General features: G+C 45.8%; 1 protein-coding gene across 1 annotated transcript in view; it reads left to right on the top strand.

Annotated features, from left to right (window-relative positions):
* The window catches only part of SNX30 (sorting nexin family member 30), a 127,003-nt gene that overhangs the window by 77,416 nt on the left and 24,486 nt on the right, over window positions 1–25,101 (top strand). Inside the window, exons 4-6 of the mRNA XM_003122081.6 lie at window positions 3,387–3,545; window positions 8,578–8,773; window positions 10,684–10,883. Of these exons, the coding sequence (XP_003122129.3) occupies window positions 3,387–3,545; window positions 8,578–8,773; window positions 10,684–10,883 (555 nt within the window). The remainder of the gene's footprint in view (window positions 1–3,386; window positions 3,546–8,577; window positions 8,774–10,683; window positions 10,884–25,101) is intronic.

The raw sequence follows: 25,101 nt of genomic DNA on the forward strand, positions 1-25,101 counted from the left end.
TCCCTTTAAGGAAGTTGGAAATAGGAAGAACTAAATTTATGAAGCCATGTATGTTTGGCAATAATAATGCTTATTACAGAAGGAAATTCTGTTTGCAGAAGGATTCACCCCAGGGTTCCTTTAAATAGCAAGCTTCCCTGATTCATTAAACATAAAGTTCAATGTACTAAATCCGAAGACCGGATAACTCTTTTCAGTAGGTTATCTGTTATGTTATGTGATGCACACCTAACTACTGATTTGCTCATTAGGCCTTTCTCCTAAGTCCTGTTCAGCATAAACAAATTAGAGAATGCTCAACAGGACCCTTGAGATAAGAACAGAAAAATATCCACCAGATTTGGTAATTAGAAAGTCGTCAATCATCTTTAAAAGAGTGGTTTCTGCACTGGGCGGGGATAACGGCAGAGAAACGCAGCATTGGAGGCGGTACCAAAAACGGCTTTGTTTTGGGGCGAGAAAAGGGTGGGGTTGAGAAATCAAGGGAAAGAGTGGAAATATAGGAGAATGATTCTTTTCAGGAAGATTGAATGAGACAGGAAGGACTGTGGGGGAGATTTAAGGTCAAGAGATAGTTTTTTTCTTTTTTCAGGTAGAAAGAGAGCCAACCATGTTTTCATAAACTCGACATAGAGTGGGATGTGGAGGAGGTAGTGAAGGTACATAGCAGAGAAGGTATAATTAATTGATGACAGGCGCATGATCGTGAGCTTGTGGGTCAAGGACACAGATGGAGGAGTGAGCTTTGGGGAGGAGGATGTTCTCCGCAGCGACCTGAGGCATAGAGACAAAGATGGTACCCAGTAGTCTTTAATCTTGAGAACTAAAACGTACTGACTTTCCAAGTCTATGAAAGACCATTGCTGGAGAGAGTGTGGAGAAAAGGGAACCCTCCTCCTACCCTGTTGGTGGGAATGTAATTGATACAGCCACTATGGAAAACAGTATGAAGGTTCCTTAAAAAACTAAAAATAGTGTTGCCATTTGATCCAGCAGGCCCACTCCTGGGCATATTATCTGGAGAAAACTCTAATTGGAAAAGATACACGCACCCAAGTGTTCACAGTAGGGCTGTTACCATAGCCAAGACATGGAGGCATCCTAAATGTCCATCGACAGATGAGTGGGTGAAGGTGTGGTGTGTGTGTACACATACACACAATGGAATATTACTCAGCCATAAAGAGAATGAAATAATGCCAATTGCAGCAACATGGATAGACCAAGAGATTTACCATACCAAGTGAAGTAAGTCAGAAAGAGAAAGATAGATACATATGATGTCACTTATATGTGGAATCCAAAATATGACACAAATGAATTTATGAAACAGAAACAGACTCACAGACCCAGAAAACAAACTTATGGTTACCAAAGCGCAAAGAGGGTGGGGGAGGAATAAATTAAGAGTTTGGGATGAGCAGATACATTTATAATATATAAAATAAACAACAAGGTCTTTCTATATAACAGGAAGTATATTCAGTATCCTAAAATAAACCGCAATGGAAAAGAAAACAAATATATGGACGTTCCACAGCTCTTCAAGTGGAGGCTGTTGAATTCTCTCATACCCAAGTGCTTCATTTCCAGGGGTGCTGGTGCTGCTGGTTCCTAAACATTCGAAAGGTTTTTGTTATAAATCTGGGTTGCTTCTTGGCTCTCCCACTCTGAGTGCTGAGGATTCCACTCTTTGGGTTGCCTAAGTCCTTGTTCCTTTGTCTTATTTTGCATTTTGTGTGTGTGTGTGTGTGTGTGTGGGTGCACACGCGTGCACCCATACACACATGTACTTGGAGATTTGTAACTTAGAAGAAAAAGTGTTTATTGACAGAGTTTAATAACTTGTATTAAGACTTAAATACTTGCTCCAGTTTTTCTCTCTTCTCATCAGCACTTGTCCTTTTCTTCTCCTTTCCTGTCTTTCTCTGTCTTTGACTCTCACGTCAGAGTGTGAAGTGGAGTCTCACTGTGACTTTGATTCATATTTCCCTGATGGCGAATGATGTTGAACATCTTTTCATGTGCATTTTGGCCGTTTGTGTATCTCCTTTGGAGAAATGAATCCTGGATCATTCACTCTTTTTTGTTTTTTTCCCTTTTTGTCTTTTTAGGTCTGCACCCATGCCATATGGAAGTTCCCAGGCTAGGGATCAAATCGGAGCTACAGCTGCCGGCTTACACCACAGCTACAGCAAGGCAGGATCTGAGCCGCATCTATGACCTGCACCATAGCTCACGGCAAAGCTGGATCCTTAACCCACTGGGGGAGGCCAGGGGTCGAACCCTCGTCCTCTTGGTTACTAGTTGGGTTTGTTACCGCTAAGGCACGGTGGAAACTCCCTTTTACTCTTTTCAAAACATAAATGTCCTTTTAATATTTTATAACCAAAACGTTTTCAAATTGTGCATCAGCAGATACTCTCCCTGTGGTGGCGGTAATGAGGAAGGCCTCTTAATCAGGTTGCTATGGAAATGGGTTAAAGCTCAAGGATCCCTTGGCAGCCAGGTAGTTTTAAATTGCCCCCAATATTGGCTGAAAATAAATATGGTAGAGAACTTTGTTTCAGTAAGGATTAAAGGAAGTTACATTATTAAGAACTTGTTAGCATAAACCTAAACAAAAAAATTGGCTTAGAAAAGGTATTTTTTAGATACATGAGTTTCCCTGATATATTTATTTTTTCAGTCATCAAATTCTTTTACCTGTTGAACTGGGAGTAGAGTCTTAAATGTTAAATAAGTTTTTTTGTGGCTGAAGTTGTCTGCCTTCAGACTTTTGTGTTTTGCCTTAACTTTCCCCTGTGTCACCTGTGCATCAAAATGTGTAAAGATAACTGTACTATGGGATTTACTGGTAGGTAATAACGGACTGTTCTCTATCTTCCAGGGACCATGCTCGACTCTTGTATTGCTTTTCTTTTTTTTTGTCTTTTTGCCTTTTCTAGGGCCCCTCCTGTGGCATATGGAGATTCCCAGGCTCGGGATTTAACTGGAGCTGTAGCCGCTGGCCTACAGCAGAACAACAGCAATGCCAGATCCGAGCCGCACCTGTGACCTACACTACAGCTCACGGCAACACTGGATCCTTAACCCACTGAGTGAGGCCAGGGATCGAACCCACAACCTCATGGTTCCTAGTCGGATTTGTTAACCACTGAGCCATGATGGGAACTCCTCATTTCTTGCATCAGAAAATCGACAGGGCCGTTGTGATTTACCCTCTCGGTGTTTTTCGGGAATGTGCTGATGACCACATAAAGATCTGACTGCTTAAGAAAGACTGTCCTTGACAGATGGCTCCTAGGGACTTAGTAGCTAGCCTGGAGGTTTTTCTTCAAACCTTCTTATCAGTTACCTGAATATTTCTCTTCATGTCTTTGTAGCCACTTCCTGAGAAATTTGTGGTGAAAGGTGTTGTGGATCGATTTTCAGAAGAATTTGTGGAGACCAGAAGAAAAGCTTTGGATAAATTCCTGAAAAGAATTACAGATCATCCTGTGCTCTCTTTCAACGAACACTTTAATGTTTTCCTTACTGCCAAGGTAAGGACAGATGTTTTCATATCTCTCCCCCAAATTAGCGTTCTTTAGGCTCTTTCTTAGAAGCTGTTTTGATCTCTCACAAGCCACTTTCATGAATGGGCCCCCATAGCAGCTGTCATAGAATTGCTCTGGAGTTCCCGTCATGGCTCAGCGGAAACAAATCTGACTAGCATCCATGAGGATGCAGGTTTGATCCCTGGCTTTGCTCAGTGGGTTAAGGATCGGGCATTGCTGGGAGCTGTTGGTGTAGGTCGAAGATGTGGTTCACATCCAGTGTTGCTGTGGCTCTGGTGTAGGACGGCGGCTCCAGTTCTGATTCGACCCCTAGCCTGGGAACTTCCATATGCTGTGGGTGCAGCCCTAAAAAGACCAAAAAAAAAAAAAAAAATTGCTCTATTTTTTGGGCAGTGCCCACTTGTCCTGGCTTGGTTTCCATGTTAGATTTCAGAAAAATACCCCCTTGAAGCAACAGAGGAAGTTAGAATATTTGCACCTGCCAAAAGCAGGGCTGGGTGTTTCCTTGAACACTTAGCAGTGTTACTGGGTGAGGCCATTCTGACCACCAGTGGGCATGAAAGGGAAAAGAGCCTTTATTGAGTGTTTGATAAGGATGTTCTTCACAGGAACCCTGTGAGTGTTTGCCCACAGCCTGATTTTTTTTTTTCCTGCCTCACCCATGGCTCGTGGAAGTTTCTGGGTGGGGCATTGAACTTACACCACAGCAGCAACCTGATTCGCAGCAGTGACAATCCAGGATCCTTAACCTGCTAGGCCACCAAGGAACTCTACAGATGAGGAAACTGACGTTCAGGGCATGGGTAGTAGCTCAGGGGGTGTTACTGGAATGTGAAATTGGGTCTGTGAGGCTGATGAGGCCAGTTTCCTAGGTATCAGGCCGCCCGACCAAGAGCAGTTCAGCGTTACTTGCTTGCAGCCGAGTTCCTAGCGGGTGGGCATTTTCCAAGCATTTCCCAGGGACATATGTAGAGCTGACACAGCTGCCCGGTTCTGTGTATGGAAACTCAAGCTGGCCATCCACGGACCTCTCTCTGAACTTCCCTGTTGGCAGAACTGGCCCTAAACCTGAGGCAGTGGACTCTCATTGTCTGCAGACATGGGAGGCTGTATTCAGACTCGCCTGCCAGCTCCCCTGCGGCCCCATCTGTTTAGTTTCCTGTATCACATTTTCAAATTCAGGTCATGGGTATTTCATTCCATGTTGGCAAGAGTATCCGGTCCAGGTACTTGCCAGGTTCCTTTTTCAAAGGGGCGAAATGGAGAAATGTTGGCCGGTCATACCAGTGAGGGGTGCCGTCCTCCAGGCAGTAAAAGCCGCACGGCAGTCCTTTAGTGTTGGCACGCAGCCTCCGTAATGACATGCCCATGCATCTGCTCTTTTTCCTGGAAGCCTTGTCCCCAGACTTGTGGTCTTTTTAAAAATAAGTATTTCCTGGTGACCTCCTCCTCGAATACAGTTCCTCCGGTGTAGCCACAAAGGAAAAATCCACCCTGTTCTCCCACAGTGCAGCTCCCTGTTTCACCCAGAGGACAGGTTCGTCGTCCAGGCAGGCCCTCGCGTTTCATCATTTTTGTTGAGCAGAGAGACAACCGGGGAGGAAGCTTAGACCCCCTGGATATTGGGAATTTGTGTGAAGCATAAGTAGGAAAGTTTTTTTGTTTTTGGTTTTTTTTGGTGTGTGTGGTATTTATCTGTGGGCCAAGCAATGTGACCTGATTTTTTAAAAGTGTTCAGTTTTGTCATTACAGTGTAACATACATACAGAAAAGTATGCAAATCCCAGCTCTCTAAATGACCACAAAATGAACACGCCTTTATAGTTGCTACCCATATCGGAGCTCCTGTTGCGGCTCAGCAGGTTAAGGACCTGATGTTGTCTCTGTGAGGATGCGGGTTCTATCCCTGACCTCACTCAATGGGACAAGGATCCAGTGTTACCGCAAGCTGCGGCATAGGTTGCAAATGTGATTCCAATTTGACCCCTAGTCTGGCAACTTCTATATGCCTCAGGTGTAGCCATTAAAAAAAAAAAAAAAAAAAAAAAAAAAAAAAGAGATGTGTATTTATTGATGGTACCCATATCAAGACAGAGAATTACCAGCATCCTGGAAGCCTCTCTCATTCCCCCTCCCAATCACTACCACACCTCCCTCCACCACAGAGTAAACAATATCCTGATTTCTGACAGCGCAGAGAACTGGTTTTTTTGCTTTTGAAAAAGCCCTTCAATATCACTCAAAATCCAACTTGATGTGAGTACAGGGGAGTTGGCTTGTTTAAACAACACAGCTTCCTGCCTTAGGTCAGTTTTACTTGCTGAAGTAAATACACTAAATAACCTCATATTTTCTTTTTTTTTTTCCCTTTATAAATGTGGTAAAAATGCACATATGTGAAGTTTACTGTCGTACCCATTTTGTTTCTTTTTTTTTTCAGATTTGTATTTTTTCTATTATATTTGACTTAGTGTTCTGTCAATTTCTGCTGTATAGCAAAGTGACCCAGTCATATGTATATGTGTGTGTGTGTTTTTCTCACATTACCCTCCATCATAAGTGACTACATATAGTCTCCTGTGCTATACAGCAGGATCTCATTGCTTATCCACTCCAAATGCAAGAGTTTTTGCATCTACTAACTCCAAACTCCTAGTCCATCCCACTCCCTCGCCCTCGGCAACCACAGGTCTGTTCTCCATGTCCGTGAGTTTGTTTCTTTTTTGTAGATAGTTTCATTTGTGCCATATATTAGATTCCCGATATAAGTGTTATCATATGATATTTGTCTTTTTCTTACTTCGCTAAGTATGAGAGTCTTCTAGTTCCATCCATGTTACTGCAAATGGCATTATTTTGTTCTTTTTTTTTTGGCTGAGTATATATACCACATCTGCCTAATCCATTCGTCTGTTGCCATCGTATCCATTTTGCAGTGTACAGTTTGGAAGTGTTAAGTGTCTTCACCCTGTTGTACAACTAATCTCCAGAACTCCTTCAGCCTGCAAAACTGAAACTTTGCACCCACTAAACAGAAGCTCCCTATCTCTCCGCCCCCACCCCATCCCTGTTCCCCCATCTTTTCACACACTTGGAATAACTCGGTCTTGTCTTTCGATGAGCCACTGACATGCTCGGCCACAGCAAATGCAAAAGCTTTCCTCGTCCTTGTGATGACATGTCCTTGCCACAAACTAGAAGTGGCCTTAAGAAGAAGCTACCAATGCTGGGAGAGGTGGGGGTGCTTAGTATCAGCTGTGTCGAGTCAGTGTGCAAATCCGTGTGTTCATTATTGGCAGCGTGGGTACAGCAGTCGGGTGGGTATGAGTAAGTAACTTACTCGTCACGTTAATGAACTTGGTTGATGGGAGGTTCTCTTGCAAAGCTCTACTCGAAGTAAAGTTGTGTAGTCCAGTGATTCCTTTTGGAGCTGGCCCTGCACCAAAACACATGGTCTGTGGAGCAATTCCTAGAACTCCAGGGCGTCAGTTATGGTCTTGTGGAAGCCTGGTACCTATGGTGATGTTTTTTGTCTGGCGTGTATGAGGTTAGTAGGAGAGATGGAATCTGTAGAACATTCTCTCAGGCAGATGGTGTTGAAAGGAAGAGGGGAGAGAAGGAGGGAGGTGATAGAGGAGGGGGTTGCTGCTGTTTTCATGCTGGGTGAGCCTTGGATATATCTTATTTTATTTTTTTAGGGCCACATCCGTGGCATATGGAGGTTCCCAGGCTAGGGGTCGAATCAGAGCTGTAGCTGCCGGCCTACACCACAGCCACAGCAACACGGGATCTGAGCCTCGTCTGTGACCTACACCACAGCTCATGGCAACGCTGGATCCTTAACCCACTAAGCGAGGCCAGGGATCGAACCCATGTCCTCATGGATGCTAGTTGGGTTTGTTAACCCCTGAGCCATGACGGGAACTCCCAGCTTTGAGTATATTTTACATGCTGAAGGATTAGAAGTCGAAGATATAGCCAGGAGAGAAGGGCTGGCTAATGGGGCAAGGGCCTTGGCCGGCAGGGGAGGCTTAGACAGGAAAAGGTGGATTTAAGGGCACCAGTGAAGGCCTTGGCTGCATCAAGTCAAACCACTTTTGAAGGCACCATTAAAGTGAGTGACAGAGAACAGCCCGGAGATACTGTGGATTCCTCTTAGAGGTTAATGAGAGGAATAAATTTATTTCACGTGGCAGACTAATACGCTTTTTATATTTATATTTGATGGATTAGGTAGCTCAACAGATTCCCCATTTATGCTTCGACCAAGAAATCCAGGGTAAAATGTATTGTTGTTTGCAGAATCCCTCCTTGGCTGGGATTGTGTTGCACCATCTCTTCTGTCACTGTCTCCAGCTCACCACCCTCTACTCTCTTGTATGGCTTTGGTTGGGATATAAATAAATAAATGAATGGAATGAGTCTTCTCTCTCTCTCTCTCTCTTTTTTTTCTTTTCTTTTTTGGCTGCCCCATGGCTTATGGAGTTCCCGGGCCAGGGATCACATCCAAGCCACAGCTGTGACCTACACTAGAGCTGCACAATGCCAGATCCTTTAACCCATTGTGCCGGGCTGGGGATCAAACCTCTGTCCTGGCGCTGCAAAGATGCCACCAATCCCGTTGTGCTACAGCGGGAACTCCTCAGCTCTTGAATTTTTCTCCTAAAGACAATTTAGGATATTTTGATGGGAGAAGGGGTCACGTGTTAAAAAATTATATGTGGACAGTCGTGTTTAAGGGAAAGCATACTGGGTGGGCGAACCTGATGGGAAAGGCCAGCGTGCAGGCCTGCTGGAAGCGATCTGGGTGTGGAAGCTCAGGCGTGCGAGCTGGGTGGTTGTGATGGGCAGGAGAGGGCACGTTTGTGTGTGTGGTCAGGTCCTTACCTAACTCGGCTCCTTTTTCTCCGAGTCCTCCATTTCCCAAAGGAAACTGCCCATGGGAGTTGGTTGGTTGTGTCCTGGCCGTGTGAGTGGTTGAGCCCCTCGAGTTTGTCTGTTCACGTGTCATCCTCAGGACCTGAACGTGTACAAGAAGCAGGGGATGGCGTTGCTGAGTCGGGTGGGCGAGTCGGTCAAGCATGTCACGGGAGGCTACAAGCTGAGGAGCCGGCCGCTGGAGTTTGCAGCCATAGGCGAGTACTTAGACACGTTCGCGCTCAAACTGGGAACCATCGATCGGATAGCCCAGCGGATCATCAAGGAAGAAATAGGTGAGCGCCCCCTCGTGGTCTTGCTCAGGGACCGCGTTTGCAGACATGCATTCGCGCGTGCCAGGCGGACTCCAACTGCAGAAATGCTCGAATGGCAGAACCAGCCTGCATTTTACTTATAAAACTAATGCACAGTACATGGAGCCGGGGAGGCGGTTGTGACCAGAGAATAGCTGTGCCCTCTGCCCCCGACCCTCCGCCTCAGCCTTGTGCTTGCTTTCCCACAGCAGGCAACCACGCTGAGCCTCCAGGCTTGTCTGCTTTGCTCACTCTTAACTTTAGCTTCCAAAGTTAAGAGACATTGCCTCAGCTTCCCTTCATTCATCGGTATGAACATTTAAAAAACAAAATGAGGTGTCTTTCCGGGCAGAAAGGTGGTGTCAACAGGCCAGCATGATGACCTGTGTTTGCCAAAGTTATGATGCCTTCGGGCCTGATGTTGCCTCGCCTGCCCCACCCTGACGTCCTTCCAGCCCCCCTCTTCCTGACCCGGGAGTTCGGAGGCCTTTCTCTAACCTTCCTGCTGGCGGCACCACCGCCTCACCACCCCTCTTGTGGCCACTTTTGTACTTTTTTTGGTCTTGTCACACACATGTAGGTCAGACAGACCTGAGCCGCTTTAATGATCATGCTGGCACGTGATGCGAAACACATAGAAAAGTAGTCATCCATCAGGTAACGGCAACAACATTTTATTGTAATGGCAAGAATCCTGGTGACAGGTGATGGGCCGCATTTTCTTTCTTTTTTTTTTTTTTTTTTTTTTTTTTTTTTTTTTTTGTCTTTTTGCCTTTTCTAGGGCCACTCCCAAGGCATATGGAGGTTCCCAGGCTAGGGGTCGAATCAGAGCTGTAGCCCCCGGCCTACGCCAGAGCCACAGCAACTCGGGAACCGAGCCGTGTCTGCGACCTACACCACAGCTCACAGCAACGCCGGATCCTTAACCGACTGAGCAAGGCCAGGGGTCGAACCCTCAACCTCATGGTTCCTAGTCAGATTCGTTAACCTCTGACCCACGACGGGAACTCTGGGCCACATTTTCTTTGTGGGAGGAAATAAATCAACATTTTCCTCTGTTTCTTGTGCTTTAGTTCTCGTTTATCCATCGCTGGTGTCATGTGTGGCCTGTGGTTTGGAAATGGCTTTAGGTACCACCCCCACCTGAAGATGGTACAGGGTTAATTCTGATGGGACTGAGGTGTTGGGTTGACGCATGGGTGAGAGAGTGAGTCTGCCAATGTAAGACCACATTTCTTGCATCAACTGTTCCCTAAAATTCCATCCTTTCCCCATTGTGACTAATTACTTGTTTTCCTCTTAAAAACATCTCCCTAAACCTGTATGAAACTCAGCTTCTATTGCCTGTTAAAATATTGTAGAGTTCCCACTGTGGCTTAGTGGGTGAAGAACCCAGTTAGTGTCCATGAGGATGTGGGGTTTGATCTCTGGTCTCACTCAGTGGGTTAAGGACCCAGCGGTGCCACAAGCTGTGACATAGGTTACAGACGTGGCTTGGATCTGAGGGGGTGGTCCTAAAAAGAAAAAAAAAATATTGCTTCCCTGTATGGGTGATGGTTTTCTTTGAAGATATTCGATGATGTAGGTCCTACCACTTTCTGCAGAATGTATTGTGCTTCCCCATTTTCTACTGTATGTCCTATTCCTTGGATAATGGGGTAGAGTTGATCGATGTTATAAGGTTAGCTCTAACATCAGCTTCTAGAGATTTAAAAAAAAAAAAGTTAGAGTGTTGTGTTTAAATGAGAGCATGCCCAGGTGAGTGACTGGTCAGGGAAACCCATCTTAACGCGGAGGGCTCTGGGCCACAGTGGTCATGGGGTCAGTACTACAGTCAGTAGTCAGTGATTGCCACCCAGCCAGGTCTTCACTGGTTTCTCGTCCCCCTTTAGAGTACCTTGTAGAGCTGAGAGAATACGGGCCTGTGTACTCCACGTGGAGCGCGTTAGAGGGGGAGCTGGCCGAGCCCCTGGAGGGTGTGTCCGCTTGCATCGGCAACTGCTCTACAGCCTTGGAAGAGCTGACAGACGACATGACAGAAGACTTTCTCCCAGTGCTCAGGGAATATATTTTATACTCTGACTCCATGAAGGTGAGCTGGCTCAATTCTTGGGCACTTAGGTACTTTCTTCGTTATAATCATTAATCAAAAAGTAATTGGAGTTCCCATTGTGGCACAGTGGAAATGAATCTGACTAGTATCCGTGAGGATTCAGGTTGGATCCCCAGCCTTGCTTAGTGGGTTGGGGATCTGGTGTTGCCATGAGCTGTGGTGTAGGTCGAAGACATGGCTCAGATTCCACGTGGCTGCAGCCATGGCTGTGGCGCAGGCTGGCAGCTGTAGCTCCGATTCAACCCCTAGCCCGGGATCTTCCATATGCTGTGGGTGCGGCCCTAAAAAGCAGAAAAAAAAGAAAAAAGGTGATTTATTATTGTGCATTTGCAAGGGGTACAGATTCCTTTCTTCCTGAGTGGGCACCATCAGACATATGGACTGACCTCATAGATTTGTAAAAAGAAAACAAGGTGAATCAAGTATGTGAACTAAATGAAAAAAAGTTTGGAAGAAATTCTTATAAATAAGCCTTCTCTGACAGTTGAAGGAGATATAAAATCTCTTAATTAAAAACAGTATGGTGTGGAAAAAAGAACAATCGGATAATTAAAGCTCTCGGAAGTTAAAATATGATTACTTTAATAAAATCAAAGAGTAAAGTGGGAAGCTGAGGTTGAGGAAATCTTGGAAAGCAAAACAAACACATGTAACTGGAAAGTAGAACAAAAATGCAAAGGTACTGAAAATGTGAAAATATGAGTCATAGAGGATTAATCTCAGAGGTTCAGCATCTAACTGATTAGAGTTCCTGACTGAGAGAACAGAGACAACTGAGGGAAGTAAATTATGAAAGAAATAATACAAGAAAATCCCCCTAAGTGGAAGGACATGACTCTTAAGACTAAAAAGACAGACTGGGAGTTCCTGTCATGGCTCAGTGGAAAGGAATCCAACTAGTATCCATGAGGATGCAGGTTCAATCCCTGGCCTTGCTCAGTGGGTTAAGGATTTGGTGTTGCAGATGTGGCTCAGATGTGGCTCAGATCTGGTGTTGCTGTGGCACAGGCTGGCAGCTGTAGTTCCAATTCGACCCCTAGCCTGGGAACTTCTGTATGCCATGTGTGTGGCCCTCAAAAGCAAAATAAATAAATAAATTAATTAAAAGACAGGCTAATTACTCAGTAAAAGGAATGAACAGAGAACCAACCCAAGGCATATCATTGTAAAATTTTGGAGCAAAAATATGAATTAAATGCTTTAATGCCCACATTAGAAATTTTCCCAAGAGTTCCCGTTGTGGTGCAGCAGAAATGAATCTGACTAGGAACCATGAGGTTGCGGGTTTGATCCCTGGCCTCACTCAGTGGGTTAAGGATCTGATGTTGCTGTGAGCTGTGGTGTAGGTCTCAGACTTGGCTTGGATCCCTAGTTGCTATGGCTGTGGCGTAGGCCGGCGACTGCAGCTCTGATTAGACCCCTAGCCTGGGAGCTTCCAAATGCCATGGGTGCGGCCCTAAAAAGACAAAGACAAAAAAGAAAGAAAGAAACTTCCCCAGCCTGCCCTTAGACTGGCTGGAGAGTGTAGCTTCTGGGGACTCCTATGACGGTGGCCCCAGTTAGAGAAAAGGGTCAGTCTTCCTGACCAACAGAAGGAGACATGTGGCTCAGTGCTGAACTTCCCCGTGTCCAGGTCACCCTTCCTCCTTTCCAAAGGAGACCCCCGGGGGTAGGGACTGCCACAGATCTTGAGAGAGAAACCTGTCTGTCAGCCTGCGGTTGTAAAAATGGAAAACCAGAAAACTCACGGTGCTGTGAAAAGATTCTACACTTTGAGGACTTAAAAAAAAATAATGAATCAACTAGTTATAAAGACTTAGAAAAAAACTTTACCATGGAAAATATTCAGCACATAAACCAGAGAGAATGGTATGACAGACTCTCTCATATACCTGTCACTCTCGTTCCATCTTGTTTCATTAGGTGTGAAGTTTTAAGGCTCTCGATACCCGGAAAGGTGTGGACAGTGGAAAATGAAGCCTGTTCCTGGTAGAATGAATCACTGTCTTATGTACACTTTATAAAAGAATAATACTTTCAAAGACAGGATGAGGTCCGGATCTCACAGTGATCAGGGAACATGGTGTGAATTTCCTTCTCTGTGAGGGGACAGCGATGGTAGTGGTTGGTGATGATCAGATTAAGACTCTGATGTGAGGTCATTCGCCTGAGGCAGCTTTGTGGGTAATTCTTGAAACAGGCTGAACACCGAGGCTTCTGACTCCAAATTTGCAACTCATTCTCCTTTACTGCATTGTATTAAAAAAAAATTGAGATCTACCCATTGTGCGTTTCATCCTGTGCCTGAAACGGGTATGGCAAGGCATCCCGGCGTGGGAGTGGGGGTGGGAGAAATGGGTGAGGAGGGGTCAAAAGGTGCAAACTTCCAGCTACAGAATAAGGTTTTAGGATGTAATGGACTGTAGTTAGTAATATTTGAAATTGCTAGGAAAGTGGATCTTAAAAGGTTTTTTTTTTTTTTTTTTGTCTTTTCTAGGGCCGCATCCACTGCATATGGAGGTTCCCAGGCTAGGGGTCCCATCGGAGCTGTAGCCACCAGCCTACACCACAGACATAGCAACTCAGGATCCGAGCCTTGTCTGTGACCTACATCAAAGCTCACAGCAACGCTGGATCCTTAACCCACTGAGCGAGGCCAGGGATCGAGCCCGCAACCTCATGGTTCCTAGTCGGATTCGTTAACCATTGAGCCACAACGGGAATTCCAGGATCTTAAAAGTTCTCATCACGGAGTTCCTGTCGTGACTTAGCTGTTAACAAACCCGACCAGCATCCATGAGGAAAGCGGGTTTGACTCCTGGCCTTGCTCAGTGGGTTAAGGATCCGGTGTTGCCATGAGCTGTGGGGTAGGTTGTAGACGTGGCTTGGATCCCACGTTGCTGTGGCTGTGGTGTAGGCCAGCGGCTACAGCTCCGATTTGACCCCTAGCCTGGGGACCTCCATATGCTGCAGGTGTGGCCCTAAGAAGACAAAAAAATAAATAAATAAATAAATAAAAAGTTCTCATAACAAGAAAAAAAAAAGGTGAATCTATGTGGTGATGAATGTTAACTAGTCTCATGGTGATGATCATTCACAACATCTACCAGGATCAATTCACTAATGTTATATACCTGAGTCTAATATAATGCTATATGTTAGTTACATTGAAATAAAAAAAGGCATTCTGACTTGCTTAAAATGAGCCAGAATATTTCACGTTACTTACAAAGTTAATAGAGCCTGTTTTTTGTGAACAAAAATAAAGTTTTCCGATCCCTGGAAATGCAAGTTTCTCGAATTTGTCTCTCACAGAGACATACCCTTATCATAAATGCTCCAGTAACCTTGCTGGACTGAAAATCTGATGCATCATACATGGACCTGGGATTATTACAGTACAGATTGCTTTGTTCTTGCACGAGGCAAGAATGTTAGTGCTTAACATATATTTGTATTTGAAGCGGGGCTTAAAATTATTTGGCCAGGCTTTATCTGGCATCCTTATTAAAATATCATTACACAGTGAGACAGAAGCCTGTGTGAGTAATTCAAGGCAGACCTCAAAGAAACTTGTTAGTTTGCTCTCTTTCTTGACGCCATGGGTGAAGCACATGTATTGGGTTTCTTGCTGAAAAAAAGTATTAGGTTCGTCAAGAGAATGGGGTTGGATACGGTGTTGTTTGGGGCAGGGCCTGGTCCAGCGGACGTGCTGCCTGGCAGTGGCTCGCTCTGCACCGCGGTGAGCAGAGCCAAGCCCAGTTAGAAGGAAATGAGGCCTCCTGCTCCCCTTCTTTCAAACAGGAAAATTCTGCTGCAGAGTGGCTTGTGCAGGACAGGAGTGACTTGGCAGAGCCAAGACTGCGTGTTGGATTGTCAGGGTCTGGGTGCCCAGGGCTGGACACAGCAGGAGAGTGATGGGTGTCTTAAGTGGATCTTTTTTAAAAAAAAATTTAATTTTATTGGGGTATGGTTGACTTGACAAGGTTGTATTAGTTTCAGGTGTACAGCAAAGTGACTCAGTCATACATATAACTATATCCATTCCTTTGTTCCCATATGGGTCATCACAAACTACTGAGTATCTTCTCCTGTGCTACACAGTAGGTTCCTGTTCCCCTGCCTTTTTAACATCGATGCTTTTTAATGATTCTTATCTGTATGTTTTTCATTTTCATTTTCATTTTTGCTTTTTAGGGCCGCACTTGCGGCATAGGGAAGTTCCCAGGCTAGGGGTCGAAGTGGAGCTGCAGCTGCCGGCCTACACCACAGCCACACCAACGCCAGATCCGAGCCGCATCTGTGACCTACCCCACAGCTCCCAGCAACGCCGGATACTGAACCTACTGTGAGTGAGGCCAGGGATCAAACTCACGTCCTCATGGTTACTGGTCGGGTTCATTACTGATGAGCCACAAAGGGAACTCCCTTACCTATATTTTATTCCTCTGAGAAAGTCATATGATTCCATTTCCAAAATATTTCTGATTTTTGAGATATAAGTAGGACAGACTTTACTTTTCAGCATAAAGACTAACCATAGGGTGGAGGGCTTCCTGAGGGCCTGCTTGTGACATACTCTTTGTCAGCTGCTGAATGGCCTTCAGACCTGAGAAAATCCCTCTGGTCTTGTTTTGGGGGTGGGGTGGGGTTGGTATTGGTGTGGTGACATTTTGTCGTTGTGCGCCTTTGGTGATGGCCTTGCATGAACCAAAGTGAGTATTTGTCCTCACCATCTGAGGTCGGGCCTGTGCCTTGGGAATCTGAACTAGTTAAGGGTCGGTGTAACCCTTCATGGAGAACACGCTGGAACTTCTGGGAACCCTCTCCTCATGGGGCTAAGGTTGGGGTTCCTCTCTAGTCTGAAAAGGCCATTGGGTTCATCCTTTCTAACTTGCTCATTTTATAGGTGAAGAAACTATAAAAAAATTTAATTTTATTGGGGTATAGTTGACTTGACAAGGTTGTATTAGTTTCAGGTGTACCATGGTTCTAATGAGCAGCCACCTTATGTTTGTGTCTTGACCATTGGTGAGAGAAACCGGGTCAGATCCCACTTTTCGAGGCTGAGGCTCAAGTTGTCTCTCTGTAAGTGCTCTTGAGGCTGGGTACGTTCTGTTCTCTTTGGAGGCAGAGAGAAGGCACAGGAAAAGACAGGTCGTTATCAGGCCTGTGGACTAGATGAACGGTGTTCAGAGAATGAGGACAGCTCGTGCTGGGAGGACGGTCGAAGACAGGGGTTCTAAGGATGCGGTGCCGTGAACAGTGCTGGTGAGGGGAGGGTACCAAAGTCACCCTCAGGCCCAGGACTCCAGTGAAGCACCCTGTAGACGCCTGCAGCCCTTGGATGGCGTTTCACGTCCTGTACACGAAGTGTGTGTAAAATGCAAGTATGATAATGACGGGCTGGGAGAGAACACGTTAGGTCCTGAGCAAAGATAGTGCTTTTTGAGTCCTGGTTCATTATGATTAGGCCAAGAGTTGGAGAAGCTTCATTAAAGAAGAAGGGCGTAGCCCACACGGCCTCATGTAGAAGGTGGCTGGCACATACTTACTGGAAGTTGACACCATGGTGCATTTAGACTCTCAGCAGATATGTAACCACTGTGTGCCATGTATCTTGCTGATTTTAAGAGATAGGTTTATCTCCAGGTCGAAGGGTGTGCTTCTCTCCGAGGCCTTGGTGAACAGCCAGGGAGGTGAGTGTTGGAAGAGTGGCTCGTAAGGCGGAGGCCAGTGTGAGGGGAGCCATTCACGCCAGGGAGCGGGTGGGAGGAGGAGAGGAGGGGATAGGAAAGGCAGGACTCGGAGTAATGTCTTCGGGGCCACGGTTGGTGAGAGTCTGGGTTTTATTCTTAGGAATAAAGGAGAAGCCATTTGGTTTCATGCAGGGGAATGGCAGCATACAGTATTTATTTTATTTTATTTTATTTTTTTTTCTAGGACCTCACCAGCGGCATATGGAGGTTCCCAGGCTAGGGGTCGAATTGGAGCTGTAGCCACCAGCCTACACCAGGGCCACAGCATCGTGGGATCTGAGCCATATCTGCGACCTACCCCACAGCTCACAGCAATGCCAGATCCTTAACCCACTGAGCGAGGCCAGGGATCGAACCTGCCAGATCCTTAACCACTGAGCCATGACGGGAACTCCAGGATACAGTTTTTACTTTAAGAAAATGGCTATGAATTCCTGCCATGGCTCCGTGGGTTAAGAACCTGACACAGTGTCCCTGGGGATGTGGATTTGATCCCTGGCCTCACTCAGTGGGTTAAGGATCTGGCGTTCCCACAGACTGTGGTGTCGGTTATAGATGTGGCTCAGATCTGGCATTGCTGTGGCTGTGGTGTAGACCTGCAGCGGCAGCTCCAGTTTGACCCCCTAGCCTGGGAGCTTTCTGTATGTCATAAAAAGAAAAAGAAAAAAAGGCAGCAGCTAATGCTGTCGTGTGGAGAATGGGTTGTAGAGGGAGAGAGTGGAGGTCTGGAGACCATTAGGGGACTGTCACAGGGAGCCAAGTGGCAGATAGCTGAGGTGATGGAGCTTGGAGAAGTGGGTGGATTTGCGGTGTATTTTGTCTGAGGAGCAAACTTGACCTGCTGCTGCAGTAATGTGAAGTAAGAAGTGGAGAAACTGAGGACCCCTGGGTTTTCGGCTTCAGCAACTGTGTGGCTAGCGGTCCTGTTTAATGAGATGCGGGAGTTTGGGGTGAAACAAATTGGGCAGTTGGGGATCAAGTCGTTTTGGCCATATTGAGTTAAAACATGTCTGTTAGTCATTGAGGTAGAAATGTCATGAGTTCAGAGTGGGCATAGGAATTTGGGAGTCATTTGTGTATAGATGGCATTTAAATCTGTGAGAGTGGGGGAGACCTTACGGTAAATGAGATGGAGGTAAATAGTCCAGGCCTGCTTCCTGAAGCCTTGGCAATATTTAGTGGTCTGGCACCTAATTAGGAGAGACAAAAGAAAAGCCTGAGAAGGAATGATCAGTGTAGCAGGAGGAAAAAAAGTAGAGCCAAGTGAAGCCAAGAGAAATGTTTCTAGAAGGGCACGATATAAACAGTGACCATTTGGATTTAATAATATGAAAGTCATTGCTGATCATAATTGGAGGTATAAGATGTGGAGGTAGAAGTTTGGGTTTGTAGGCAGTTTGCATTTGAGTTGGAGGTACTTTGAGCAAAGTTCCAGGAAGGCTCTTTTCAAATGCTGGTGATTTAATTGCCGGGTGGTTTTTTTTGGCCTGCCCACCTTTCCCCTCAGGGGCCACAAGGTGGAGCTAATGAGTAAAGTGACTATGCTTTAAGTTGCCCCCTTCTGGTGCCTTTCAAAACTGTAAAAAGGAGATTTTCTGAAGATTCATTTGGGACAGAAGAGTCCTTCTTCCTAAACAAAAGACTGAGGGCATGATTTCTTGCAAATAAGAAGAATGAGGATGTAGAAATGTGCAAAATGATCTCAAAAATTTTTTTTTAATTAGAAAAATAGAAAAATTAAAACTCTGTGATTCCCAGTCATGGCAGACTGAATAGATATTTAAACTTCCTCTTTTTCATGAAACTAGAATGACTTTTTTTAAAAAAGGCCTAAGTCTGCAAAGACAAAGCACATCAGGAAGGAAAAATAGTTTTTTTAAAAGTACAGCTAGGAAGTGGAAAGCAGGCTGAGAGGTGAGAGCGACTCAGAACCTTCCAAGCTGCCTTTGAAGCTGACTGTGGGGAGAAGCTTAGAAGCCACCTGCTATACACCTTCAAAAAGTGTGGAGTCCTGCAAAAAGCTTAAGAATTGGCAGCACCAAGTACCTCTGGGACTGAAGGAAAGATGGTATGATGAGAAGGATTAGTCAAGAGTCTGGTCAAGAAGCAGCTAGAGCTTCCAGTCCTGTTCCCCCTGCTCACACAGGGGCCGTGTCCCTCCTCCACTCGGGCACAGCTGGAGGTGTAATCTCTGGAGAGGGTACAAGAGAAAGTCCCTGGACTGAGAGACACCAGGCAGAGCTGAGAATGGAGGCTAAAATCCCTGAATCAAAAGCAAAAGGTTACTGAATGTTGAGACCTTTAATTGTCTTCCTCTGCTTGGCTCTTGGCCTGATACATTCCCTGTAAGGATTAGAAGAGCCTTGTTTAAAATTGAAACAGGCTGGGAGAAGAGACTAGAATGCACTGATATAGGGAGGAATGGGGGATTCAGTGAAGTCCCTCTAGAGAACTGTCAGCAAGCTCTCCCTGTCAGAGAGCTTTCAACCTCTTTTTAAGAATTTTCCTCTTGGGTGAGGGTGCAGATAAGGATCACGAGATATTTAAGGGAAGGTTCTAATGTGAATATTAAGTAGATATAAAGAAGAAAGAGATACATTGAATGAAACGTTATTGAGGGAGAAGAAAATTTCTGGGAAAAAAATCATTAGTATCTTTAGAAAGAGATGTCACCTGTATAGAGGGAGCATTTTTAAAAATCCAGAGAGATGGAGTTCCTTTTGTAGCTCTGTGGGTTAAGGACCCAATGTTGTCTCTGTGAGGATGTAGGTTTGATCCCTGGCTTGGCTCAGTGGGTTTTAGATCTAGCATTGCCGTGGCTGCGGCATAGGCTGCAGCTGCAGCTCCCATTCAGCCCCTGGCTCAGTAACTTCCATATGCTGCAGGTGCAACCATTAGAAGAAAAAGAAAAAACCCAGAGAATAAACAGAGTTCAAAGAGATGAAGATCATGATAGGAATGGAAGAAAAAAATCAATGGAAGAGTTAGAAGAAAAAGTTAAGGAAATCACCTATAAAGTGAAACAAAAAGATGCAGGATTGGAGAGAAAAAATATGAAAATGGGAGGACCAGCCCATAATATCCAACATCTGAAAAACAGAAGTGCTGAAAAGAGAAACAGAGATGGGAGCATCACAGTCAAGAGAAAAAACGGGAAGTAGAGTAAATAAATGTGTTACTTGCTGTGCCTAGAGGAAGCACTCACGGATGCCTTTCCCCCTCATCCACATTTTTCTTTATTTTCCAAATGTTCTGTAACAAATACTTTTAAAAATAAGGGGAAATGTGTGGTGTTAATATTACCAACATTGTGCTAGAATGTTTAACTCACAGTTGGTCTGTCATCAAAGAAGGCATGTGTGAAAAGAACATGTCGAAAGGGGCAGCCCAGGTTCAGTCAGAAATTATATCACCAGGACCAAGGTCAGACCCATTTTCCTGCCTGTAGGAAAATGCCGTCCTAGCAGGGCATCTAAAAACAGGCCACAGGGCCACGTTGGGTGTTAATGTTTTTTAATTATTAAAAACTTGAGGAGTTCCTGTCGTGGCTCAGTGGTTAACGAATCCGACTGCGAACAATGAGGTTGTGGGTTCGATCTCTGGCCTCGCTCGGTGGGTCAGTGACCCAGCGTTGCTGTGAGCTGTGGTGTAGGCCAATGCAGCTTGGATCCTGTAGGCTGGCAGCTGTAGCTCTGATGTGACTCCTAGCCTGGGAACCTCCATATGCTGTGGGTGCGGACCTAAAAAGCAAAAAACAAAACAAAACAAAAACAAAAACAAAAACCACTTTGAAAATTGAAGTATATTTGACATATTAGTTTCATGTGAATAACAGTGATTCCACATATGTATGCCTTGTGAAATGATCACCAAATAAATGTGGTTACCCTCTGTCCCCTTACAAAGTTAATACAGTGTTATTGGCCGTATTCTCCATGCTCTACACTCCAGCCCCGTGACTTTGTTCTTTTAAACCAGGATCCCCATCACCCGTTTTGCCACCCTTCCTTCTGGCAACCGTGGATCTGTTCTCTGTATCTGTGAGGCTGTATTTGTTTCGTTTGGGGTGTTTGATTTTTATTCTCATTTGAGCTTCTTTATTACTGAATCCTTATTACTTTGCACAAATCCCTCCTGGGTCTCTTGGGCTGTCAGCTCTTGGTGTTCCAGAATATAAGCCATTCGGTCCTGAAATTCTCTTACATGTGGCTCAGCTGTTCCAGTTGCTCTCATGTACTTTCTCAACCCTTTGTCCTCTCATCTGTCTTACAAAAAAGATCTGACGCTTAAAACCCTTCTGGTCGCTGCCCATTTGCTCTGGGGCTGGTTTTGGACTGCCTGTTCCTCCTCCTCCACCTTTGTGAGCCCTCAGCCTCACTGGGGGAGATGTGTGCTGAGCTCTGGAGGTGGAGACTTTCCGGTTTCCTGGCTGTTGGGTTTTCCCGCTCATACTGACCTTTGCGGCACTTTCTTGGAAAATCTTTAGTGCAGATGTTGAGAGCCAAACTGCAAAATGTATGTATGATCTAACTTCCAAACGTTTTGTTTAATGGCTCGTATTAGTTTGTAATGTAAACATTTTGGATGATAGGGATTGTGTTTCCATTGTTTTCACTTTTTTTATCATGGAAAAATTCAAACACATCCAAAAATAGAAAGTATAACAGTCCCCCATGTACCCATCAGCTGGCGCCCACAGTCGCCCACTCGTGGTCCATCTTGTTCTAGCTCGCCTCCTACCTGATCCAGCCCCCACCCCCTGGGCTATTTTAAAGCAAATCCCAAGCATGACATCATTTAACACAAAAATACTTAGTATTCTTTTTTCTTTCTTTCTTTTTTTTTTCTATTCATATTCCATTATAAAGGGACCGAGTTGTGACTTTTTTCCTTTTTTTTTTTTTTCTTTTGGGGCGGCACCCGCAGCATATGGGGGGGTCCCAGGCTAGGGGTCGAGTCAGAGCTGTAGTTTCAGGCCTATACCACAGCCATGGCAGCACAGGATCCTTAACCCACTGTGCAGGGCCAGGGAACGAACTCAAGTCCTCATGGATACTAGTCGGGTTCATTAACTGCTGAGCCATGACAGGAACTCCCCCTTTCTTAAAATTGTAGTTGATTTACAATGTTCTGTCAATTTCTGCTGTACAGAAACGTGTCGCAGTCATACATAGACATATATACGTTCTTTTTCTCACATTATCCTCTTTTAAAAAAGAAAAAGGGGGCGTTCCTGTCATGGCTCAGCAGAAATGAATCTGACTAATACCCATGAGGATGTGGGTTCAATATCTGGCTTCACTCAGTGGGTTAAGGATCTGGCGTTGTCGTGAGCTGTGGTGTAGGTTGCAGACGTGGCTTGGATCCTGAATTGCTGTGGCTGTGCTGAAGGCCGGGAGCTATAGCTCCAACATCGACCTATAGCCTGGGAACTTCCATATGCTGCGTACGTGGCCCTTAAAAAGCAAAAAGAAAAAAAAGGAAAGATAAAGGTTTACATTACTATCATTTATTATCATACCTAAACAGGTTTTTTTCTTAACATTTCCTTAGATTTCTAGTGTTCAAATTCCCCAGTTGTCTCAGACACTGTTTTTGTATTTTTTTCCCCCCTCAAATTGGTGTGTAAATAAAATCCACACATTTCACCACAGTGCACAGAAACACCAGATCCTTAACCCACTGAGCAAGGCCAGGAATCGAACCCACATCCTTAGGGATACTAGTTGGATTCATTTCTGCTGTACCACAATGGGAACTCCCCATATATTTCTTGATATGTTTCTTAAATGTTCTAAGAATTCCTCCTGGGCTCTCTATTTTCTCTTGCAATTTATTTATTAAAGAAATGGGTCCTTTTTTTCCCTCTACATTTGAAAAGAAGGATACTGAAGTTTGAGATCCCTGGGACCATTTTGAAATTGTGATGAAGCGCTCTGCATTAAAAATACAGCCTTCGAGGAGGTCCTGTTGTGGCACAAATGGGGTTGGAGGCTTCTCCGTAGCGCCAGGGCGTGGATTTGATCCCCGGCCCAGCACAGTGGGTTAAAGGATCCGGTGTTGCTGCAGCTGCAGTGTAGGTTGCAACTGCAGCTCGGATCTGATCCCTGGCCTGGGAATTCCACATGCTTCAGGACGGCCAAAAAAAAAAAAAAAAAATATATATATATATATATATATAGCATTCGAGAGAAATTTATTCCACGTCTCTAATTAAAAGTCACCTCTCATTGAGGCCGTTTCTGGCCACCCTGTGCATGGTTCTGCTATCTCTCAAACCCTTGGGGCTTTACATCCTTTTTTCCTGTTATTTTTTTTTTTTTTTCTCCTCCTGGACACCTAGCACTACCTTACAAGCTCTATATTGATAGAATTTACTGGTGTAGAAAAATCTGCCCCTCCTCTAGAATCTAAGCTCCATGAAGGCAGGGGTTTTGTGAGTTTCCTCTCTGCTGTATCCCCAGCACCGGGGCGAATGAATGAAGAAACGTTAAGGCCGGAGCCAGAGACGGGGTGAGGGTGGCCGTGTGGACCAGGGGCCGAGGGGCGCAGAACGGAACAGAAGTCTCTCTGCGCCCTTCACCATTTTGATTCCTGGCATCCATTAGGATCAGAGATGTCTGTGAGATGCTCAGATGCTAAGTGTCTTTTGCTGTCACTTGGTGATGGTGGGACCTCTCTGTGGATTCTGACTCAGCATCATTTTTTTTTTTTTTTGTCTTTTTGCCATTTCTTGGGCCGCTCCCGTGGTATATGGAGGTTCCCAGGCTAGGGGTTGAATGGGAGCTGCAGCTGCCAGCCTACGCCAGAGGCACAGCAACTCGGGACTCGAGCCACGTCTGCAACCTACGCCACAGCTCACGGCAACGCCGGATCGTTAACCCACTGAGCAAGGCCAGGGACCGAACCCACAACCTCCTGGTTCCTAGTCGGATTCGTTAACCACTGCGCCACGACGGGAACTCCTGACTCAGCATCTTGGTCCTTTCACCCCATTGCAGGCTCAGGTCCCCTCAACCACTGGCTGCTCTTGGTCAGTTTATCGGCAGAGCCTGTGCTGGTTGGGCTGGGAGGCCATTCCCTTCAGACCATCACCCACAGGGTGCCAAGGTGCCCCCATCAAGGATGGTAGGCTTCAGCAGTTTATCCTGAGTCCAGACAGGTTTCCCAGGCTTTCGAGTGGCTGGATTGCAGTCAGCCTGGGAAACCATGCACTGTCCTGGAATGCAGCAGCAAGAGCCTCAGTGAGTCACTGCTGTGCTCCTCGCCAGCCCTTGTGGCCTCAGCCAGGTCTTTCCACGGTGCCTTTGTGTTCTAGCGCCCTTTCACGTCTGCAGGGTTGTTGTGAGTTTTGCCTGCTGTCCGGGGAGGAGGGATGTTAGCGCAGAACCTCAGGCTGCATGAGAGGCAGCGTTCTGGTTGTTCCGGTTGAGGCTGGGGTGGCAGTGGCTGAGGGGACAGAGGCCTTACCTCTCCCCTGGGCCTGGGAAGGCCCAAGCCACATGGGGGAGGGCCTGTGGCTGAATCTTGGGACCCCCTTGCCTGCTCTGGGGGGAGGGAGAGGAGAGGCATGTAGCAGAGTGGAGCCGACGGGACTCCTCTCACCTTCGCTCCTCACCTGGGGGCCTGGACAACCTCGGCAAAGGGACTTGGAGCAGAACCAGGGACAGGAGGCCCCATGCTGTGCTGTATTCCAAGGTGTTGTTTTAAGAGCATTTCTAGCTCGGTCGTGAGGTTCTTGCCACACTGACAGGGGATGTGTCATTGGAACAGCTCATCCTTGTTCCTGGAGCCCTGTTCCCAGCCTGGATCTCCGTGCTTTTCCCAGTCAGCTGTGAGGCATCCTGTGAAGGGCGTGCACGGCGGCGGTGATGAGGATCCCAGCCAGCCTCCCTGTCTGCTGCCCCTTGACCCCCAGGGAACCACGTTTGCGTCTCCATGGAGAGCAGCATGTGTTTATTTCTCTTGGGCAGAGGTTGTGATTTTTATAATAGCTGATACCAGCCCAGTAGATTTAGAATAGTTTCAGCTCTATGAAATTTAGGAAGGGCTCCTGATTTTTTTTGTTCTTTTGTTTTTTACTTTATACGTTTGTTCTGCCCAGTACAGCAGTCACTTACTATAGGGGGCTATTTCAGTTTAATATTTTATTTTATTTTATTTATTTATTTTATTTTATTTTATTTTTTAGGGCTGCACCCACGGCATATGGAAATTCCCAGGCTAGGGGGTCTAATCGGAGCTGTGGCAGCTGGCCTGCGCCACAGCCACAGCAATGCAGGATCCGAGCCACCTCTGTGACCTACACCACAGCTCACTGCAATGCCGGATCCTTAACCCATTGAGCGAGGCCAGGGATCGAACCCGCAACCTCATGGTTCCTAGTCGGATTCGCTTCTGCTGCGCCACGACAGGAACTCCCATAGGTGGCTGTTTCA

Source organism: Sus scrofa, chromosome 1 (assembly GCF_000003025.6).
Source record: "Sus scrofa isolate TJ Tabasco breed Duroc chromosome 1, Sscrofa11.1, whole genome shotgun sequence".
Lineage (NCBI taxonomy): Eukaryota > Metazoa > Chordata > Mammalia > Artiodactyla > Suidae > Sus > Sus scrofa.